This window comes from Phalacrocorax carbo, chromosome 3 (assembly GCF_963921805.1).
Source record: "Phalacrocorax carbo chromosome 3, bPhaCar2.1, whole genome shotgun sequence".
Taxonomy (NCBI): domain Eukaryota; kingdom Metazoa; phylum Chordata; class Aves; order Suliformes; family Phalacrocoracidae; genus Phalacrocorax; species Phalacrocorax carbo.
Window position 1 is genome coordinate 15,083,263 of NC_087515.1, and position 19,764 is coordinate 15,103,026.

Here is a 19,764-nt window from a genome sequence, read left to right on the forward strand (position 1 = left end):
CCAGACTGCAAGACTTTCAGGGCAGGAGCTGTTTCATGGATGTCTGTCTGTGATTCAGCAAAATGAGGCCCTAAAGAGTGATCCAAATGCTGTCATTTATAAATAACCCATGTATTTATAGATGTACGTGAGCTGATAAGACCAGTGAAAACGTCACTGTAACTAGTGAGATTCAGAGGTGGGTTTTTTTTTCCCTCTGCTGTTCACGTAAGAAGTGAGGAAAATGGAGCCTTTTGTGGTATCCCAGCTACGATGCAATACAATTGTACGTCCTCTGGACTTATCCTTAGATCTAGGCCTCTTGAAATTGAGGAACTCCTAGGCAGGACGGCCACCCCTAACTGCATTCTTCATACATTGCTGCGTGTCAGCGCCTCTGGGTCTCGGGACAGGGCTCGCTTTACGCAGGACCGGCCCAGCCAGACCCGCCTGCGCAGGCAGCGGCCTGCAGGCTCTCCCGGGCCTCGCTTGCTCCTCCCGTGCTCCGGAGGAGGCCCGGGGTTGACCTACAGGCGTTGCCGGGCAACGGCAACGGCGACGCGGAGCCGCCATGGAGGCGGCGTCCCTTCCCGCCGCGCTGGAGCTGGCGGCCGGCGGCGGCGGCGCATGGCTGAGCCCGGAGAAGCTGGCGGTGCTGGGGGCCTCGCTGCTGCTCCTCCGGCGCGACTACCGCTTCGAGCGGGTCTGGTTCTGGGGCTGCGTCCAGGGCGTGCGCGGCGCCTACTACATCGCCGAGGGACTGGGGGCTGACCGCGCCGCGCCCCGCAGCCGCCTCTACAGGTGCGGAGGCCGGCCCTCACCGCCGCTCCGGGCCGGGGACGGGCACCTCCTCTAGGGAGGCCTCAACGGCCTCGGGGAGCCGGTTTGGGGGACGGGGGTAGGAGGGAGGGAGTGGGGGGTCGGGAGGGGCTGCCCAGCTCTCCTGGGGGGAGCCTCGCAGTGCCCCTCAGGGGCGATCCTGGCAAGGCCGCATCGAGCCCTGTGCTTGAGCAGGCCCGGGCCTGTGTCATGCTTGTCGCTTGGCAGCTTGAATTGCGTGGAGTGGAGCCTCCTGCCACCAGCGACCGAGGAGATGGTTGCTCGGGCTGAGCAGCTGAAGGGCCGTTTCCATGGGGATCCTTCTTTTGAGTACGAATGCACTGAGATAAATGCAGAAGATGCCGAAAGATTGTTTGAAGGTGGTAAGGAGGTAAATACAGCAAAACACTTTTGAACTCTCTTAGCTAGCTGTACCCCTCACACGGGATAGGTGACTCCTCCTCCTTGTTTCTAATAAGCAGCCTGAGCCTGTGCTCAGGCGGAATATATACAATTTCTTCTTTACTGTTGCTGTGTTGCAACGGCCTCTTGACTGAACTCTTACTTCAGTTACTCCTGGAGTTAGACACAGCTCAGAAATATCGTTTCTCCTTTATGTTTTATTATGCACAGTTGGCACAGATCCTTGCTGCAGTGTCTAAAGCTTTACATAGGAACTGCAGGTACCATTCTTTAAAACTGAACAGACGAGTCATTAAAAGCTTAATTGAAAGGGAGGAAAGGATGATGAAGGGAGGGACAGTTAATTCTTTGGTGAATCTAGACTGTCTGCTCCTGCTTCTCTTCTTATGAGAAGGCTGTCCTATTTGTGGTCCTCCTGTCAGTGCCATGGGGCTCTAAGGTGATGAGTCTATTGTGGTTTCTATTGTCACCTCGAGTTTATTTTCAGAAATGACAAGGAAAGCCCCACCATTAAAATTTGCCTATTTTTCTTTAAAGCTCATGATCAAGGAGGAGTCCCGCCTTGTAGCTACGATAGAGCAGATAGACAGAGCAGTTGGTATCATCCCCCGGGGGGCATTTGTGAAGACTCCTCTTGGGTCTGTGCATGAAAACAGAAACTTTGAAGGTAAATTCTCATTGTCTTTATCAGGAGCAACTGTACTTTGATCATAAAGGCTGTAAATTAAGATCTAGCTGGTGTTTTGATTTCAGGTTTATTTTTATCTTGGGTAAGATGAATAGGGAGGAGAGAATCCAATGCCACTAATGTTCAGGTGCATGATTCAACTCTGGAAGGTGGGAGGAAAGTCAGTTGTGGCTCTGAGTCATTGAACCTCTAGTTTCATTTGTCTGTGTATAGTTTATGTTAGTGTTATTACAGCTGCAGTGAATTCTCCATCTAGAGATAGGATGGAACCAACTGGGCACAGAGAGTTGATCTCAACTCATGGCCATTGCTTATCTGGGACTGCAGTCGGCATGGTCTGTAATGCACAGCAGCAGAGAGTACTGCCACCCATTTCTGACAAGTCTTTAGTCTTCTGTAGAGTCCATTGGAGAAAGATTGTGATTCTGTCCTATGCTGTGGGCATTAGAGAAACACTATGACCTTTGATGGTATAATGTATGTTAGCCCGTTATTAATGGGCTGTATTAATGGTCACCAATGGCTCTTTGCAGGTCTTTCTCTGACGGAGGCAAAAAAGTTAAGTTCCTATTTCCATTTTACTGAGCCTGTTAACCTGAAGGATAAAACCCTGCTGGAAAAGGCTGACCTGGACCCATCCACTGACTTTCTAGACTCTCTGGAGCACGATATCCCACCAGGTAATGGTAGCAGAATCAAGAGATGTAATGAAAGGGAAAGCAGTCCAAAGAGCCTGGGAAATGCTAAGGTGACAAGGCGTGGGTTTTTGTGGAGTTGGTATGCTTGGGAGAAGCTCCTGCAAATCTGTAAAGGAACTGTATTCTTTAGTGTTGTGTTGTACTTCATTCCCTTTTGAAGCAATTATAAATGCTTACAGTGGTAAGATGTAAGCGTACCAGGGCTGTCACATCCTCACAACAGGTCTGACCACATCAGCAGTTACCCCCTCTGCCTGAGTGCCATGTTCCCTCCTGACTTCTGTAAACCATGTGACAGCTGGTGTCCCTACCAGGAGAGATAACACCACCAGTGATAGAAGGAATTTATGTGGTTTGAAGTATTTCACACCTCTTGCCCTACCCAGTATTGCTCTTTTTTATCTAAATGGGCTCTCATTAACACTAAGGTGATATCTGTGAGAAGCTGAATTCAAACTTTCCTTTGATAAACTGTCTTAGAAATGCTGTAGTGTGGAATAATCTGTACTCTGCTGGGATTTTACACACTGTGGAAGGAGAAAGGAAGATGTGCATACTGAAATGTATCTTCAGTTCATATCTCTATGGTTCTGCTGGACAACTGTTAAATATATTTAAAACCTCTACTAGGGATTCCTCTGGCAGGGTATTTCTCTAAAGAGATGGGGATGACTTATTTGTTTCTAACTGCTTTTTGCTGATTTGCTGTATTTTTTTGGATTGGGACAAGTGTTTCCACATCCTGCTGTCTAGAAAGATTCTTAGGACACAATTAGAACTTAGGTTTGCTATTTTATTCCTATCCTAGAGTAGCAGGATAGAATAGTAGACATCCTGTGCCAGATGGAATTGGCTGGAAGGACAGTGAATTGCCAGTGCTGTAAATAGCTTTTCAGATTTTTGTCATATATAAATAAATATATGTCTCCATACCAATCTTTCCTTTGGCAAAAAAAAAAAAAAGAACAGAGAATGAACCTAGTGAGCTCCTGCCTGAATTCTGATCATTTTTGTCTGTTCAGAGCATAAACAGTGCTAAAATCTAAACCATTGTTCAACTTACTGGGAGTGTCCTTGCTGCAGTCATTTTCCAGAGGTGTAATCTGGAGAGACTGCGCATCTTTACATATACTGGCTCGTTGAGTTGGCCCTTTTGACTGCATCACAGAGTTGGTTTTAGCCACCTTCAGCTGTGTTGGAGAATGGTGCCTTTGAAAAAATACAGATATCGTTCTGCAGTTTTTGTATCTAGTTTACGGGACCGGGCAACTGACAGGTTGTGCTGTGTGTTACACATGAAGATGGCAGTTTTGATGAAGTTTTTAAGTAAAATTTGACTTGTAGCTGTATTTTACCCAGTGGCAGATAGGAAGTGGGGCTCAGCCATGCCAATGTCACGTTTGTCTTCCTGTGGCAACCTGAGGTCTGTGTAAGCGTGAACTTTTGCCCCCTTCCTGGGAGATTGTTGGTGTTAGTGCAGATCTCAGTCTCCTCAGAAAAAGTTAGCTCTCAAAGACTACCTGAGCTCAACTGCAGTTGAGTGCTTCTTGATGGAAGAGGAGAAGATTCATCATGGTGCCTGTGCAGTTCTGTCTGGCTGTATTATCCTGCTCTTCTTTGGACTGAACCTGGGGATTGATGGAATGAGCTTGTCAAGCAAAGGAAGTAAGACAGGAACTGGTTATGGGATCAGCAAGACATGTAGCCCCTCTAATTGCACTCTATCACATGCAGATAGGAGCTCTGACATTAAAAAAAGATCAACCTTTTAACAAGCATTCAGGTTGCCTAAAGTACTGGTTGCTTGTGAAAATGCAGGGGAAAAAAAGAACAGAGGGCAGACGCAGGCTTTCTGCTGTTTTTATCAGCATAGCTCGGCCAAGTCACTCGCTCCCGGCTGCAAGGCGCTCAAGCTTTGGTTCTTGTATTACCTTCCTTCAAGTCTGCCAATGCATGTTGGTCCTGACCCAGAGCAGACAGTGCGTTTTCTGTTTTCTGACATGTTGTTCATAGCTCTGGCAAATCCCCTAATTTTGACTTGAAGCTTTTCTTCCCTTTCCTGGCTAGATCTTCTCTTGGACAGTTATTGTCAGAGCAGAAGTAGGAATTCCCAGATCTATTGCATCTGAGAAAAAGAAGGATGCATCTAGAAAAAAAAAAGAAGGAAAAAAGTTGTGACTGAAGCCAGAATTTTCTCTGCCCAAACCAAATACACAAAAATGGACTGAAGGTGAGCAACATCTGAGTGATGCTTCCCTCCCAGCCTGCACTGGCTAGAATTTCCCTAGCATCTTAAAAGACCTAAAGAACAGGACTGAGAGATTAAGGGCTGATTTTAACCTGTCTAAAAGTAACAACTTGGTTGGAATAGTTTTCTTTATTACTTGGAGACTGAGCATCTATGACGGCTGTCAAGGGGGTAACTGTCATAAAATGTATGGTGTGTCATTATAGAAGAGCAGAGGTGTCTTACAGAATGGAAAGTTGGAGGCAGAGAGAACATTTTATATGACAGCTGAGAGGTGGGAAGAAAGGAAGTTAAAACAGGGTTGAATAAAGGAAACAATGGTAAAAGCAGAGAGTTAGTGAAAGATTTGAAAACCTGGAGTTTTGTAACAAAACCGCCTGCCACCCTTATCTTTACCAGTGATATCTGTGGTGATTGCAGGTTCCAGGTTCTGCCTGTGTGTCTATCTAGCAGGTTATCAGTGCACTTTAAGAGTTCAGAATACGTTGCTGTTCCTTCCCTAATCATACTGGGAGTCTGTTTTTTCTTGGCGTCTCAGCTCCCAGAGACAAGTGACTGTGTGACTTAGCTTTTATTAAAAATACATTTTTTAAATGACTGTAGAGAAAAGTGGGAGAATGTGAACCCTGTTTCAAAAGCAAATTCAATTGGTTTATCTCCTGTAAAACCTCCAGCTCTCTGAGCCAAACTCATGAATTTGAGTGGTCTGACTCATGATTTTTGAACATGGAGGTGTTGTGATGCTGATCTTCTGTCACCACAGATTCAGATCATGTCCTGGTTCATTCCAATCCAAATGGCCAGCTGGCTAGAATGTTGCTTGCTGGGATCTGTAGGTTTTGGTAGCCATATACCTGCATTAAAGATAAGCTTGTTTGCTCTAGTCTAAGCAGACGATTTGCTCAACTTTATGCACAATTAGATGTGACCTCTCAGCTGCTGGCAGATTGCCAGCCTGGTCCTTTCTGCTGCATGGAGTTCGGCACCCTGGGTGATAGCATTTCAGGAACAAGAGTTGTGGCAGTTTTACATGTGCTTTTGTAGATAATAGACCGGCAAAGCAAATAGCAATAATTTCTAGCATGCCTGCAGCATTTTCACTTGATGACCCAATGTTGTGTAGATATGAAATAATAGTCACTTTTAAGGCATCGGCGTGATGGGGAAAGTGAAAATGGAAGGGGAAGGATGATTTTACTGTGACTGTGGTATCAGATCAGGCAATGCTACATTCTGCAAGGATAAAGGAAGGGGATGGGAGAAAGCCTAAGGTACTGGTGCAGAATGGAAAACTTGGGAGGAAGTAAAGTAGGGGATGGAGAATTCAGTTCTTTGGCACTTTCAAACTACAGTTCAGAAAAGCAATAACTTGACTCTGAAGGTTTGTTACAGATTACTGACTCAGATCACTTTGATATGGAGATAAGGGACACCAACAGGGCACTATTAAAAACTGATGTAGGAGGGGAGGTATGTCAGAGGCAAAGGGAAAGAAAAATGTAGATAGGAAAATATATGAGTGGAAATAGGATTTTTATGAGAAAAGTTTATTCAGAAGTCATGACTCCCAGTCAAGAAATAGCTGCTTTTGGCTGAAAGCCTACCACAGTTCACTGGTGGAGTAAAAGTAGGAATTAGAATAATTAAAAAAAAAAAGCAATATAAAAGGAAATGCAGAAAGTTGTGAACAATTAATGATTGATGTAAATTGGAGTTGATAATGAGTAGAAAATTAAAAAGGAAGCCAGGATAACCTGGAGTAATCCATGACAACTGTAAGGAGGATTTTTCCAAATATATTGAGAGGAAAAGAATGCATAATAATGGTACTGGAAACTGTCACTAAACGGTGATGGTAAAAAGGCTGATAAGAATGTGGAAGGGCAGATGTGCTCAATTTTTTTTTCTGGTTTGTTTTTGGAAAGAATATGGGCTCACATCAAATGAAGACAATAAAAAACTCTTTCAGACAGTTTTCAGACTATTTGCTAAGGGAGTGTAGAGTTAGGCAAACTTTTCCATTCGTCAAAAAATGAAAATGGCAGACCCAATAAGTTACTCCTGAGATCATTATCTCAGGAGACTTGTGACATACGACGCTAACCTTTTAATAAATCCCAGCATTGCAGAGATATTCCCCTAAACTGATTTTGATTAGTAGTTGTGCTTCAGAAATCACTGAATGGGTGTATGTCTGGAAGGGGTCAGAAGGGGCTTCAGCTGGGACCAGTGCCAGTACTGATGTTCAACTTATTTATAAATGATCTAGAAGTAAAGGATTGGTGGAGAGACAAATAATGACAAGGGCAAGATGGCTACAGAGATCTGGCAGACTCGGTTTATGTAAATAAAGTATGTTTTGATGTAGCTACCTGCAAAATCCCATATCTAAGAGCAGGGACTGGAAGCCAGACTTGTATTCTGGAAGCTGTGGCTCTGAAAGGAAATCCAGGTACAACCCACTGAACATTGGCTCCCAGTTTGATCCTGGGACTTAAAAGGCTAATTTGATCAGTAGATGTATAAACAAGGGCATAGCAAATAGGAACAGGGAGGTGACTTTACTTTTGCACATACTGTTAGTAGAATCAGAAGTGGATTACTGTATATTGCAAAACTGGAGAGTTGCAGAAAACAGCCACAAAATGATTCAGGGGCTGGTGAGAGACATAAACAGTTCAATCTGTTTATCTTATGGAAAAGAACATGAGAATGACTGTATTATGCTGAGTAAATACTCCATGGAGTTTAAGTATTGGGTACTGAAGATCTATTTAGTATAGCAAAGAAAGGTGTAACAGGAGCCAGCAGCTGAAAATTATAGCCAGAAAAACTAAAATGAAAAATTAGGTACAAATCTTAACAGTGAAATGATTACCAGCTATCAAGTGCAATGGATGATTCTGTGTCTCTTGCTAACTTAGCATCATGCTGGATGTCTTCCTGGGAATTGTGTTTTAGCCAAATGCAAATATAAGTTGCTAGCCCCAGACATGAGTGACTGAGTTCAATTTAATGGGCAGTGGTATGTAGGAGTCCAGAACAGGTGATTTCCTGGTATGCCTGGCTATAAACTTGATGACAGCTGTGGAGGTTGATATTTAGCTCAGGCTTGTTCATTGTCAGTAACAATAACACAAAGGTGACAGTGGGTTCCTGAGATGGTCACCGTAAACACAGGACTCGCAGTACAGCTGGCTTTGCTTCCTGAACTATGATGCATGAGGGTTCAAAAGAGGACTGAGGAAATTTCTGACCTACTGCTGTCCATTGCAGAGGGTGAACTGAGGACCCAAGGCCCCTCAGATGTAGTTGCTGACTTGGTAATGCTGGGAGAAATTTTATAGCATCATTCTAAATGGGTATACAGTGGCAGGATGGATCATGGTGAGTCTTGTCCACTTGCTGTTTCAAGATTCAGCTAGAGGAAGGGGAGAAGTGCCTAGGCAGAAGATAATTTCAGCCCCTTTACCATTTTGACTGTGGAGGAGACGACAGTCACTCAGCCGGTACCTCTCTTTCTTCACCCAGATGTGTAGTGGTTTTGGAGAATTTCTTATACAGCATTACAGACAAAAGGATTTATGGCTGTTTCCCTGGCTGAATACTTTGGGCACTAGCCTTTCTGTAAACTTGCTTAACAGTAGCCTGGGTTAGAACACTAAGGTCCTGTCCTCTGAGCTTCATTAGCATGCTCTTTATTGGTTTAGCAAAAGCTGGTGCTTAATGGGCCTTTGAAGATTGAGAGGTTGCATTTCTAAGTGGGAGATACTTTCCTTTGGCCACTCTCAAGGGCCATTTTGGTCGCCCCGTCTTGGCTGCCCCAAAAGCCCAGGTACTGGAAGGAAGAAGGCCAGGAGTCACAAACCTGCTTTATCTCTATGCATTAACACAGCTAATTAACTCTCTTTCGAGTCGTTACCCACCCCGCCCCCCCCAAGGCAGTTAATCCCCTATCAGCCTCCGTCTCCAGCCATTTGAAGAGCCTGTGTCTGCAGAGGTATTTATAACCCACAGCTAGCCAGCAGAGAGCAAATTGGTCCGTTATCAGGGCTCTAAGACAAATGGCTGCTGCCTATCTCCCCAGTGGCCTTGCAAAATCCAGCAAAGTGCTATGCCGTGCTGGCCACCTACTTTCACCGAGCCTCCCTTCTCCACTAACATTTCACAGATGTGACCTGAGCCCTCCCCTTTCATTGCTTAACAATAAGCAGCACCTTCCCAGCTCTGTGAAAACTGAGAGCAAGAGCACTTCTTAGCCTGCCAAGAGCCACATGGGGACAAGGCTTTTCAAGCTATCTCACTGAAATCCAAACGAAAAGACCTGTAATGAATGAGAAGGCAGTGCTTCATGTTAGCAAGGATAAAAAGAGGTGGACAAAATGTAGACCAAAATACCTAGTGTGGCTCCCAGCTGTCCTCGTTTCTGGTTAGAAGAGGGATGATCCTTAGGCTTGGTGAATGTGTGAAGCTGAGCTGCAGTACCCCATGGAGTTACCTGACATCTATGCAAGTGGTTTTGATGAACAAGCTTTATAACACAGTGGTACAGAAGGAGTAAAACAGATTAGTGTGCATCAGAACAGTCACCTTTCAGATGTGGGAATCTAACTGAATAGCTGGCTCAGTGGGTTATTAGTTAAAGCATTGGTACCTGAGTTTCTCTGTTAAAACTGAAGTCAGCCACCCCTAGAAATAATCTAGGATGGCCATGGCTGCTACTTTCCAGCAGGGTGCACTATGGTGCCAGTATTGTCAGTGCTGAGAACAGAAAAGGAAACCACAGAAAAGTAAAATGAGAAAGAAAAGCACCAAGAAGAGCATTGGATTAAGGAGAAGGTAAGGTCTGAGTTCCCAGACTGTGTGTGGTATACTGACCTCCTGAAGTATGGAGAAGAGGCTGTCCCTTCCAAATTTAGGCAATTTCTGGAATGGTCACTGGACTTTTCAATGGCTTTCTTAGCATCCTTAGTGATCACAGGCATGTAATGGACACACACAAATATATAAGCACGTCTCCTACATCCTTCAAAAGCAGAGACACTTCATTTTTGCTAGTGATGTGTGGACTGGGGAGCCTTTATAGGCTGTTAAGGCCAGTCCTGCAGTGACCCAAGATAGTTGCCTGGGAGCAATACAAGATGATGTCCCTCCTACAGCTGGGGAGCTCCCAGCTCAGGAGTTCAAGATCAGACTGGAACCTCTCACGTGGCAGCATAGCAGGAGGACTCTAGAGCCAGCTAGTATTATGGCTTTTGACTGGTTGTCCATGGTCTGCCTTGATTTCTGGAAAAAAGTCTGTTTTCCTTGGGCTTTGTGTCTATGGGTAATAAAGCAGTGCGTTCACTGCTTTTGGGTCCTAGGTCTGTATCACCTCAGGGGTCTTGTTTAGTCAGAGGTCTTGAATGAGTTTATACTGGAGCAGGGCTGCCCATGAACTGAGAGCTGCAGTGGAGTCTTTCGCCCTCCTCACTGCTGCAATGAGAGAATGAGGACAGAAGCAGAGTATTTGTAGCAACTTTCCAGGGATTTTATTTGAAGTTTTTTCCTCCTTAGTAAAAGAAATCACTTCCCATCCTGTCACCATTTCAGCTTCTCGTTGACTGGACATGAAAAGGAGATGAACTTCTTGCTGAACTGATGGGAAATTCTGGTAAAGCCTCTTAGTATCAGAAGTTGTAGTTTTATCACCATATTAGTCAGCCTTGGCCTAACCCTTTCTATAGGGAATGATGAAAAATTACTTGCAGGGGAAAGCCTAGGGCAGTCTGTGTGTCACTGAAGTCAGAACGAGGTCAGCTTTTGCTAGGAGTGATCTCTTTCTGAAGGGGCTCCACATAAAGAGTGGCAGCTCCTGTTTGCGCAGCACTTGGCATTGGTGCCAGCCCTGCACATAGCTTTGCTTTGCTGTTTGCTGCCCCTTTGGCCATAGAACTTTTGCAGGGAGGAAGTCAACGGGCATTGTCTTGTTTTACCGTACACAAATACCGTATGGATTGAAATTCTGCATGCTGAAGGAGTGTGTGGCTGTGTGTAGAGGGAAAAGGACAAGGAACGGTTCATCTATGGGTATATTTGTACAGCAGTTGTGCTGTGCAGAGATAGCTAGGCTATCCCAGGCACTAGAAGATGCTTAGCCATCTTTAGTGTTCAGAATTAGCTTGAATATCAACACAACTGCACTGTTCTGTGTGGACCTCAGTGTGATTTGGGTAATTCACAGGTAATTTGGGCCAGAATTCATATCTAATTTAGTATGTGAAAACATTGATAGTTTATAATCCATGCCATCTGTTCCTTGTCCTAGGCCTTTTTTTTAACTAGTCCTGCTAATTTACTGACGAGGTAAGAAGTACAGCCGTGGACTGACAGGGCTTGTAGCCTTGCCCCTCCTGCAGGAGAGTGAATTGGACATCCTCTAAGCATTCAGTGGGTTTTGAATCCCAGCATCAACTGCTTTGTGTTCTCTCAGAATTCAGAGATCAATGTGAGGTTCTTTGCCCCTAATCCAGCCCCTGTTCATCATTATCACCTCCTCAGAGTGGTCAGTGCTTTGTTATCAGGAGAGGCAAAATCTTACAAGGTGGCCATAATCTCCTCTGAGAGTCAGACAGATATTCTCCTGTGGGTAAGAAAGTGACAGTGACCGAAAGCTCTAGGGGGAAGCAGGCTAGAACAAAGCTGTCCATTGCATCCTTTCATCAAACTGTTAATCTTTCTTTCAAAGACATCACATTTGCTGGGTGACAAAGGCCCCAAAGAAGCTGAATTGAGCCTGAAATCCTGTAGCAAGATTTAGAGGAAGCGTCTTTCATTTGGAGCAGGGAGGAGCAAGAGACGACTCCTTTTTCTTCCTACCAACCAATAGGCTCACAGAAGCCCACGAAGGTGACGGATTAATGCAGGGGCTCCCCAGGTAGATGCTACGTGACTCCTGGCACGCTCCATAAACGTTTCCACAGCGACCAGCTGAACAAGAAATATGGAGTGTGACGGGATCCAGCATAAACCTGTGCTTTGGAAGGAGGGTCTTTTGCCACTCTGAGAGTTTTCTAAATTTACTACAGGCGACTCAAGATACAATGATCTATTATAGTTGTCAGAATCCAAATCGCAGGGATTTTAATCAGTTTTTGCTACTCCTTACAAGTTTTGATTGCATATTGTCTTGCTGTTTCCGCTAGTGCACAGCCCCCTTCCAAATCTTTATTCTGGATGCTTTCTGTGCAAAGTCTGCATCTTTTTCTTAACAACAAAAAAGTAAAAAGGATTCTAGCTCTAGTCTAATTATCAGGTGGATTTAGGACTAAAGGGCAAACTAACTGGGCTTTAAGGGAGGCTGTAATTTGATGCATATTAGTTCTGTGCTAGCTTTTTCAGTCCTTCCCATCCTCTGCCGCTCATTTATGCCTGCGTATTGTCACTTCTTTTGTGTTGGCATTGCTGGCTGTGCAGCCAGATTCCAGCTGGAAAAATAACTTTATTTTTGACTAGACTATTTTTCAGCCATATCGTTTCCCTGACCTGGTTCACTGAGCAGTAAATAAACACTTCTGTGGTCTCTATGATGGAAGCGTGATGAGGGAGGGAATAAGTGTTTGAGGGTAGAGGCTGCTTCAGCTGGATTAAGCAGCACTCTTGTCAGATGTCCAAGTATGGCCTGAATTTCACGCAGTACTTGGAGGCACCTGAATACTGTGCATCTGGGACAACACTGCAATCCCTGAGTCTTCCTTGTCAGCAGGAAACAGGTACTTTGTAAACAGAAGGCCCAGGCCTGTCTTAATCTTTTGTGCTGCAGAGGCGTCCTCAGTGGGAGAGGATAATGGAGAGAAAAAGCCTCTGAAGTAAGATGATTTTACTTTGAGGTTTGGGCATGGTTGTATTTGTGTGTCAAAGATGTGGCAGGCATTAGGACCATGAAAGAGCCACTTGGCAGCATCTGACTGTTTGTAAGCTGTGCTTTCCTGGCTCTGGTGGCTTTTTAAAATACTACTGAACCTGCAACCAGTCTGTTTTTATTTAATTATTATTAAATAGTTATATGGGGAATTGGAAATATTGACAGCAGTGTTAACATATGGGGTGCAGGTGGTGTGTCAAGCAAATGAAAGAGATTTAGTTTGCAGCCAGTAAGTGGCATGAAGGAGTTTGAGCCCTGCATAAGAGTGTTTGGATGTGTCCTTATGGCTGGTAGGCTGTGCATGAAATGTCTGTGTGGCGAAATTTGTTGAAAGTCAGAGCACAGTGACCTTTCCTTGCAGCTGCTCTGCTTTGCAATTTGTCTTTGTTCCTTACAGACAACAAATGAGAAGTAGGAAGCTGTTGTGTCTTCCCAGTGTAGGATTTTCTGTTGGAGAGAAATGAAAGCTAAATCCCAAGGGTGTAGTGTAGCTTTGTCAGAGCTAAGTGCTTGGGGTCACACAGCCAAGCAGTGGCTGCTTTTGCAAAGGGAAATGGTTTTGTTGCCCCTCTCTGGGTGTTAATATTTGTCCAATAACTTGGTACTTCACTCTCACTCAGGACTGACCGCAGCAAGATCTGTTAAAACCTGTTCTTGTGGCAGCATGTTGTGTTAATGGTAAGTGCAACCATGCTGTAGCTGTTTTTCCCTTGAGACATTTCCTCCTTTGAAGAGGAATTGATAATGTCACTTTTATGACCCTCTGTGAGCTTTTGCAACATGGAGCCTCTGTATCAGGCTGTCTAGCTTTTAAAGCTGTTTCCTCTCAAGCTTGCACTGAAACGAGGCATTGCTGAATCACCACCAAAGCAGCAATGTTATGAGAGGTCATATTGAAAGTGGACCAGTTATGGCAGGAAAGTTCTTCTGCAAACAGCCCTCTTAAAAGGCTTTTGTTTAAAAGCTAACATGTCACGCACCCTACTGCCTCTGTGAATTACAAGATTCAGCCTGTAGCTGAGACAGACATGGGGGATGAGACAGGGATTTCTATTGGCGACTAGAAAGGAAGAAGAAGCTGAGAAGGAGGTTGACTTCTGAAATTCAGCCCTGGTGTCCTGGCAGCTGTTGAAGGGCCATAAAACAGGCAGTGGTTTAACACTGGGAGAGCATCAGGATCTTCAAAGCACTTTCTTGTTTGGGAAAGATGTAAGGAACTCCTCAGAATTCCTGCCTGTGTTTGGAGGGGTGGAGGCCGCAGCCTGATCCAAAGAGGGAATAGGAAGCTCCAGATCTTCATCCAGCGGATATTTTTCCCATGCTCTTTCCTCCCACACAGCAGCTCCCTCCCTTCCCTTCTGGAGCAGCAACAGGCAATAGTTCCAGCACAGGCAGTGCTTGGCTTCCTTAGGCTGCAGCTTAAGAATTAACTTTCTGTTTTAAAAAAATGTATTTTGAAGAATGGAAGCCTCACCAGAGGAGTGTTACTGTGAGAAATCTCTAGCGTGAGAGCAGTGACCTCCAGTTCCCTGTACCTCAGCAAACTTTGCGTGATGAGTGAAGTTAATTCTGCTGTCTGATTTAGGGACGATACAGGCTACAGCTCCCATGTAGATGCAAGTTAAAATCAGTATTTAACTGTAGGAAAGCCAGCTTTTACTTGCTGTCTCCTAGTGCTAGTTGTATTCCTTCCAATGCAAATAATAGTAATTTTAATTTTTTTTCCTGATGACTTTTATCTGGGAGTCTTGATGTACCTTACAGACTGATGCTCTGAGCTTCCCAGCCTCCCAGTAAGAGACATGTCTGACACAGGGGCAGTGATGAGCACAGGCTGCCTTGGGATATTCTGAGCTGATGGTAGAAAGGATTTGAACCCAGCATCCTGCTTCTGCATTTTTATAGTAATACAGACCTACACCTACCTATGCAATGATTTGATTCCAAGAATGATTTGTAATAGCATGGAAGTTTAAAAAAACAAACAAACAAAAAAAGAAAGGGATAAAAGCAGCATTTAATTTTCATAATTCTCATCCCTTTTTATATTGTATTATTGCATGCATTTCTAAGGCTTTCTCTTGAAGGAGGAAAGAAGGCATATTCATTTTAAGCTATTATGTCATACCATTCATTAGCTACTGATTAAAGTAATTTTAGAGTGATTTATGACATCGTTATTTCAAACTCCTCCAAGAAAGGTGGGCCTGAAAAAATATCTTGTTGTTTGAAGATTGTGAGATTTGAGCTGCGATGGAAAAGGATACAATTATCTTGGATCTTTCAAGGAGAAGAACTTTCTCCATGTCTTAAGAGTTCAAATATTTAGTTTCTGGACCACTTCCTCAAATGCTGCTAGTGTGGTGAGGTATGAAGAAAAAAAAGAAAGTACTGCGATAATGGGCTCTAATTTCTTCCTTTACAGAAAAGGACCAAAATCAGCAGATAAGTTCCAGAACTTTAACATGATGCCTTCTTCTTAGAAGGCAGACACCAGCATTGTGTATCAAATGCAGTTTCTGAATGGATTTTGTGTGTTGCAAAAGTCCAGTCTGGAAAACTATACTGAATAAATCACCTTTGATAGCTGGGTTAGAAAAACGTCCCCAGTGATCTGGTTATTCAAAGGTGGAAGGTGGTACTGCTGCTGCTCTTTGGCTCTGCAGAATACAGAGCAGCTCTATGACTAATCATCATTCTGGCTGAACACGGGATCTGAGTGAAAATGACATTACAGTTTCAGGCAGTTTCTTGTAATTTTTCCTTTCCTCAACCTATGTTACATCAGTCCAGTTGGGACTGCCCTTAAGTAACCTGCTTGTTTTGTTCAGGTCCTCATTTCACAAGATTTAAGCAGCATCAGCAAAACTTTATTGTCCATGTTTGCACAGAAATAGATGCAGAGTCAAGGAACAGAAAGAGCTGGAAAGTATAACAACTATTCTGCAAAGGTCTCACATTTATGAAATTACAAACTTGAGCCCTTTGAGAGTTTGCAGCTTGGACAGAAGGTAGGGAAATGAAGCAGTCATACATCACAGCCTTCAGAGATCTAGCATAAAAGTGAATGGAACTATCTTGGATTACATCTGTCCATTTCTGCCAGGTGTGAAGGTGCATGGGAAGTCCCTTTGATCAGCAGTTAACTGCCGATCAATACTCTGGAGAGACTGATAAGCCTGTGTGACACTGGGTAAATGTTCTGAGGAGATCATGGATCCATGTACTATATTGCACCAGAGCAAAGATTGGGGATTTAATCAAGTTGAACTTTACCTTCTCTGCAAATTTGTCCAACAAAAAGAAGTCTGAATCCAGATATTGTTGCTGAGAACATTAACACCCCTGTTTTCCCCTCACCTTTCCCACTTGTCACGCTCCGGGCATTTCCTCTGTTCTTTGTAAATAGTTTGGGGCAAAGAGTTCATCTGTGTACATAAACAGGTACACACATATACAAGCTATCACATGTACCCAGGCTGCTGGATGCTTCTGGTATGTTGGGAGGCATTAGCAAACTAGATAATCCCTAAAGGCTTTCACCACCCATCAAGGCAAGGCATAGTCCTATCCTTGACAGACTTGCTTCTCAGAGGACTGGTCCTAAATCAAAGACAACGAGAGTTCCTCATTCCATTATCATTTTGTCAGAGAAAACTCTTCCAAAGGTTTACAGTCCCCCTGCAAACCAATGTGTAAAGCTGCAGCAAGAACCACCAGTATTTGGATGAAGGGCTTGCCAATCGTTTCTGTAAGTTCAAGCTGCAAGAACCCTGCACTGACAGCAAAGTCAGTTCAGCATTCAAACGCAAAATGGAAGAAGTTATTTGTCGCAGTTACATTCAGACCTATTTGCTTGCCACTTGTTCCTCAGCACTGCTATGCATAGTCTAGCTACTGCCTCTAGCAAATGCTGGAAACTAGTAGTTTCAAGAAATTGACAGCTTGTCCCTTGACAGCAGATAGTTGTAGTGCTTCAGTGACTGGATGGATGATCTGCCTTGTAGTGAAGTGTTCTTCATCTGGGTTTCCATGCTATGCAAGTAGTGAAGTTTCTTAAGAACATACAGATTTTGTCAGAGACCCAGTCAGTCAGAATTTGTAATCCCAGTGGCTGAACCATAATATGTGCTTTTACTCCAGGTTACACCAAGACCCAGTCCAGTTTGTGCCCATATGAGCGGCACTGGACAGGCTGCATGGGAGATTGGGGTTGCCTTGTATGTGAAACCATTGCTGGCGAAGATGCTATCTCATGTTTTAACTAGGACTTGAGCAAAGTATGTCACAGTGCAAGGAAGGTGACAAAATGGCACACACCTGTACTGATCCTGCCCTGTATTAAATGGTGCTTTGCTTTACTTTGATTCCAGCTGTTTGTCTTTAGTGGAAACATGGATCTTAGTGAGTCAGAAGTAAGCAGTTCTCCAGTGCACAAATCTTTTGAGTCTTTAAAGACTGTGAATGTCTCCTTTGTACTTCTATCCTGCAGCCAGAGTGCATTTGTCAGAAAGTTCAGTGACTCTCACGGAAGGCAGGGGCTCTTGCTGGTTGTTGAGGGTGACAGCAGTGGAACAGGCTGCCCAGGGAGGTTGTGGAGTCTCCTTCCCTGGAGACATTCAAAACCCACCTGGATGCGTTCCTGTGCCCCCCGCTCTAGGTGTGCCTGCTCAAGCAGGGGGGTTGGACAGATGATCTCCGGAGGTCCTTTCCAAACCCTACCATTCTGTGATTTAGTTCCATGTTTGCACGTAACTGAAGAGGGTATTTTGAAAGGTAACAGATCAAAGATGACACAAGACTTATGTTGAGCATATTGCGGTATAGCAAACCTGTGGAACTTGCAACTGAAGTAGACAGGGGAAACAATGGTGCCCAAGCCACTTTTGAAAAGTACAGAAATACAAAGAGATGGGTAACAAGTGAGCAGCACAACTCACGACACCTGGTTTTATAGGGCTTTGAAATGTGTTGTTCCTTTCTGATTGTGCAGACACCATATATATGTTTCTGCTCAACTTCCCTCCTCTGTCAAGCCCTCAACTACTGTAGTTTGCCATGAACGGCATAAGAGACTACATGTACTGCAAGTGAGCATGCACTGATTGCCCAGATGGCTGCTGCCTCTTGGCTACCAGGCAAGCTGAACAGCCTGTGCTTCCTCCCAGCTGCTGGCAGGCCAAACAAAGAGTGTCAAGAGCTGCAGTGAACCTCTGGGCCACGTCCTGTGGCAACCTGCTGTAGAAACTTGTGGTGTTAAAGCCTGTTGTTGGATGTGACTAAAATTGGCCAAGAGTCAGAAGTTAGTGGGAGAGGGAGGACTGGCAGCTGACAGCAATCACAGCAGCCCTTCCGCAGGCTAACCATGACATGAGTAAGCATGAGTCATAGCATAAATTGATGAGCCTAAAATTATCTACAAGGATGAATACCGTCTAACTGGCCCAACACATTATGGGCTTTCTGCTTACTCTGGAATTGTCGGATTTTGGCTTTGGGTACAGATAGGCTGACCGCTTGACTCTAGGCCAGTAGTAGCCTGACATCTCCAACAGCTGCTTTCGCTTTTAGATGGAGATTCATCAGGAGCCTTCTTCCCTACATTGTAGCCTCTAGGCATTACTGATTTGGTGGTGAAGCTACTATTTTCTTGCCCTGGCAGCTCCTTGCCCTCCGGCATTGAATCCAAGCTGATGCTCCAGCCCCCTCCCCTCCAGCATTGTGCCTAGGATGTTGTATCAGATGCAAAACAAATACTCAGTGGCTCAGAGCTCCTTGCATCCAAGAGAAATTGCATTTTCATACTGGCTCTGAACCTCCTCTGCAGAGCCAAAGCAAAATTAATGCGGAAACTAATCCCTTTGCCCCTACCACGCACATCCTCTTCAATGGTGGAGCCAAGAGAGACTGAAGAGAATTAACGTTTTCTGTAAATTTCTCTGATAGGAAATACCCTGCTTTTCACTTTCTCTTCTTCCTCTTTTCCCAGTTGCTGCATCAGGGAAACCAGTCTTCCCTGGAGCAGTAAAGCGCCTTTTTCCTCTTCCCACTACTCATGGTATGAGCTTTATTTTAAGAAGAAATTTCATACCTATGCAGGATTGCTATAGCTAGTCTTGGCTCTCTGTAGCTATTAGCTAGACCAAGTCAGTGGCAGAGCTTGTTAGAGTAAGTGCTGCCCACTCAGAAGCAGCCAAGAATAGCTGTAGTCTCTAAACAAGTCTGGAGCTCCAAGGGTCCCTTCCTGTGACGCATATGACATTACCATCATAGCCATGAGAATATGCTACTGTGTGAAACTAGACACAAACATGTGGAAATGAGGGCAACCTGTAATGCTGAACTGACAAGAGAGCGTATCAAGGTTTCTGGTCTCCCTCAGTTCCCTCTTTTCAGGTGTCACAAACTCCATTGCAGCCTTGTGCACTGTGAACTGGTCAGGCAGAACCCACCACAGCCCTTCTCCCAGCTTAGGGAGGGACAGCTTACACCAGGAATGCTGCCTCTTTCTCCTTTGCAGTGACTCATTAGCACATGTTCTCGCACAGGCTCCTGGACTGTCCAGCTAGAGAAGGGAGACACTGTGGTGGTGCTGCGGAGCCTGCTGTGGCTGGGACTGACGTTCTACCATGTCCCAATGACCAAACAATATGGCTACGTCTACTTTGGCACTGGTGAGAAGAACTTAGATCTGCCCTTCATGCTGTGACTCTCCTATCTGGGATGAGGACTTGAGAACATTTAGATTTTATACTTACATTTTTGTTTACTGCTTGTTCTAATAAATGTGTGGAACCTCTGCCCTTTGAGCAGGATTCATTTGTGCCAGGAGTCTGGCCCTGATTCTTTCCCTAGGACTTCATTGTGTGCAGTCCTCCCTCAACTCCAGATTGGATTCCCTGTAATGTGTCACTGCAGATCCTTTAAATAGTAACAAATGGTGTTTTCTTCCGTGATGGGTGAAGCCCTAGGTCAGAAACCAAACCTAGGCCATCTGTCAGATTAC

General features: G+C 44.5%; 1 protein-coding gene across 2 annotated transcripts; it reads left to right on the top strand.

The window, feature by feature from the left end:
* Positions 1 to 401: 401 nt before the first annotated feature.
* On the top strand, positions 402 to 19,557 carry RSPH9 (radial spoke head component 9). 2 transcript variants are annotated; one of them, XM_064445953.1, is made up of 6 exons: positions 402 to 780; positions 1,027 to 1,189; positions 1,759 to 1,888; positions 2,443 to 2,589; positions 13,379 to 13,436; positions 19,307 to 19,382. In XM_064445953.1, the coding sequence occupies exons 1-5, from the start codon at positions 551 to 553 to the stop codon at positions 13,432 to 13,434; spliced, it is 726 nt and encodes a 241-aa protein (XP_064302023.1). In that variant the 5' UTR covers positions 402 to 550; the 3' UTR covers positions 13,435 to 13,436; positions 19,307 to 19,382. The 2 variants fall into 2 exon arrangements, with proteins under 2 accessions (XP_064302023.1, XP_064302022.1); XM_064445952.1 differs by lacking the exon at positions 13,379 to 13,436 and having other exon boundaries at positions 406 to 780; positions 19,307 to 19,557.
* The last annotated feature ends 207 nt before the right edge of the window (positions 19,558 to 19,764 follow it).

What these genes read in the sequence shown, in the direction of transcription:
- RSPH9 (XM_064445952.1), top strand. Translation starts at nt 551, where the DNA reads ATGGAGGCGGCGTCCCTTCCCGCCGCGCTGGAGCTGGCGGCCGGCGGC. An exon ending in CCCCGCAGCCGCCTCTACAG is followed by an intron (nt 781 to 1,026) that starts GTGCGGAGGCCG and finishes GTCGCTTGGCAG; the next exon opens with CTTGAATTGCGTGGAGTGGA. An exon ending in TGAAAACAGAAACTTTGAAG is followed by an intron (nt 1,889 to 2,442) that starts GTAAATTCTCAT and finishes GGCTCTTTGCAG; the next exon opens with GTCTTTCTCTGACGGAGGCA.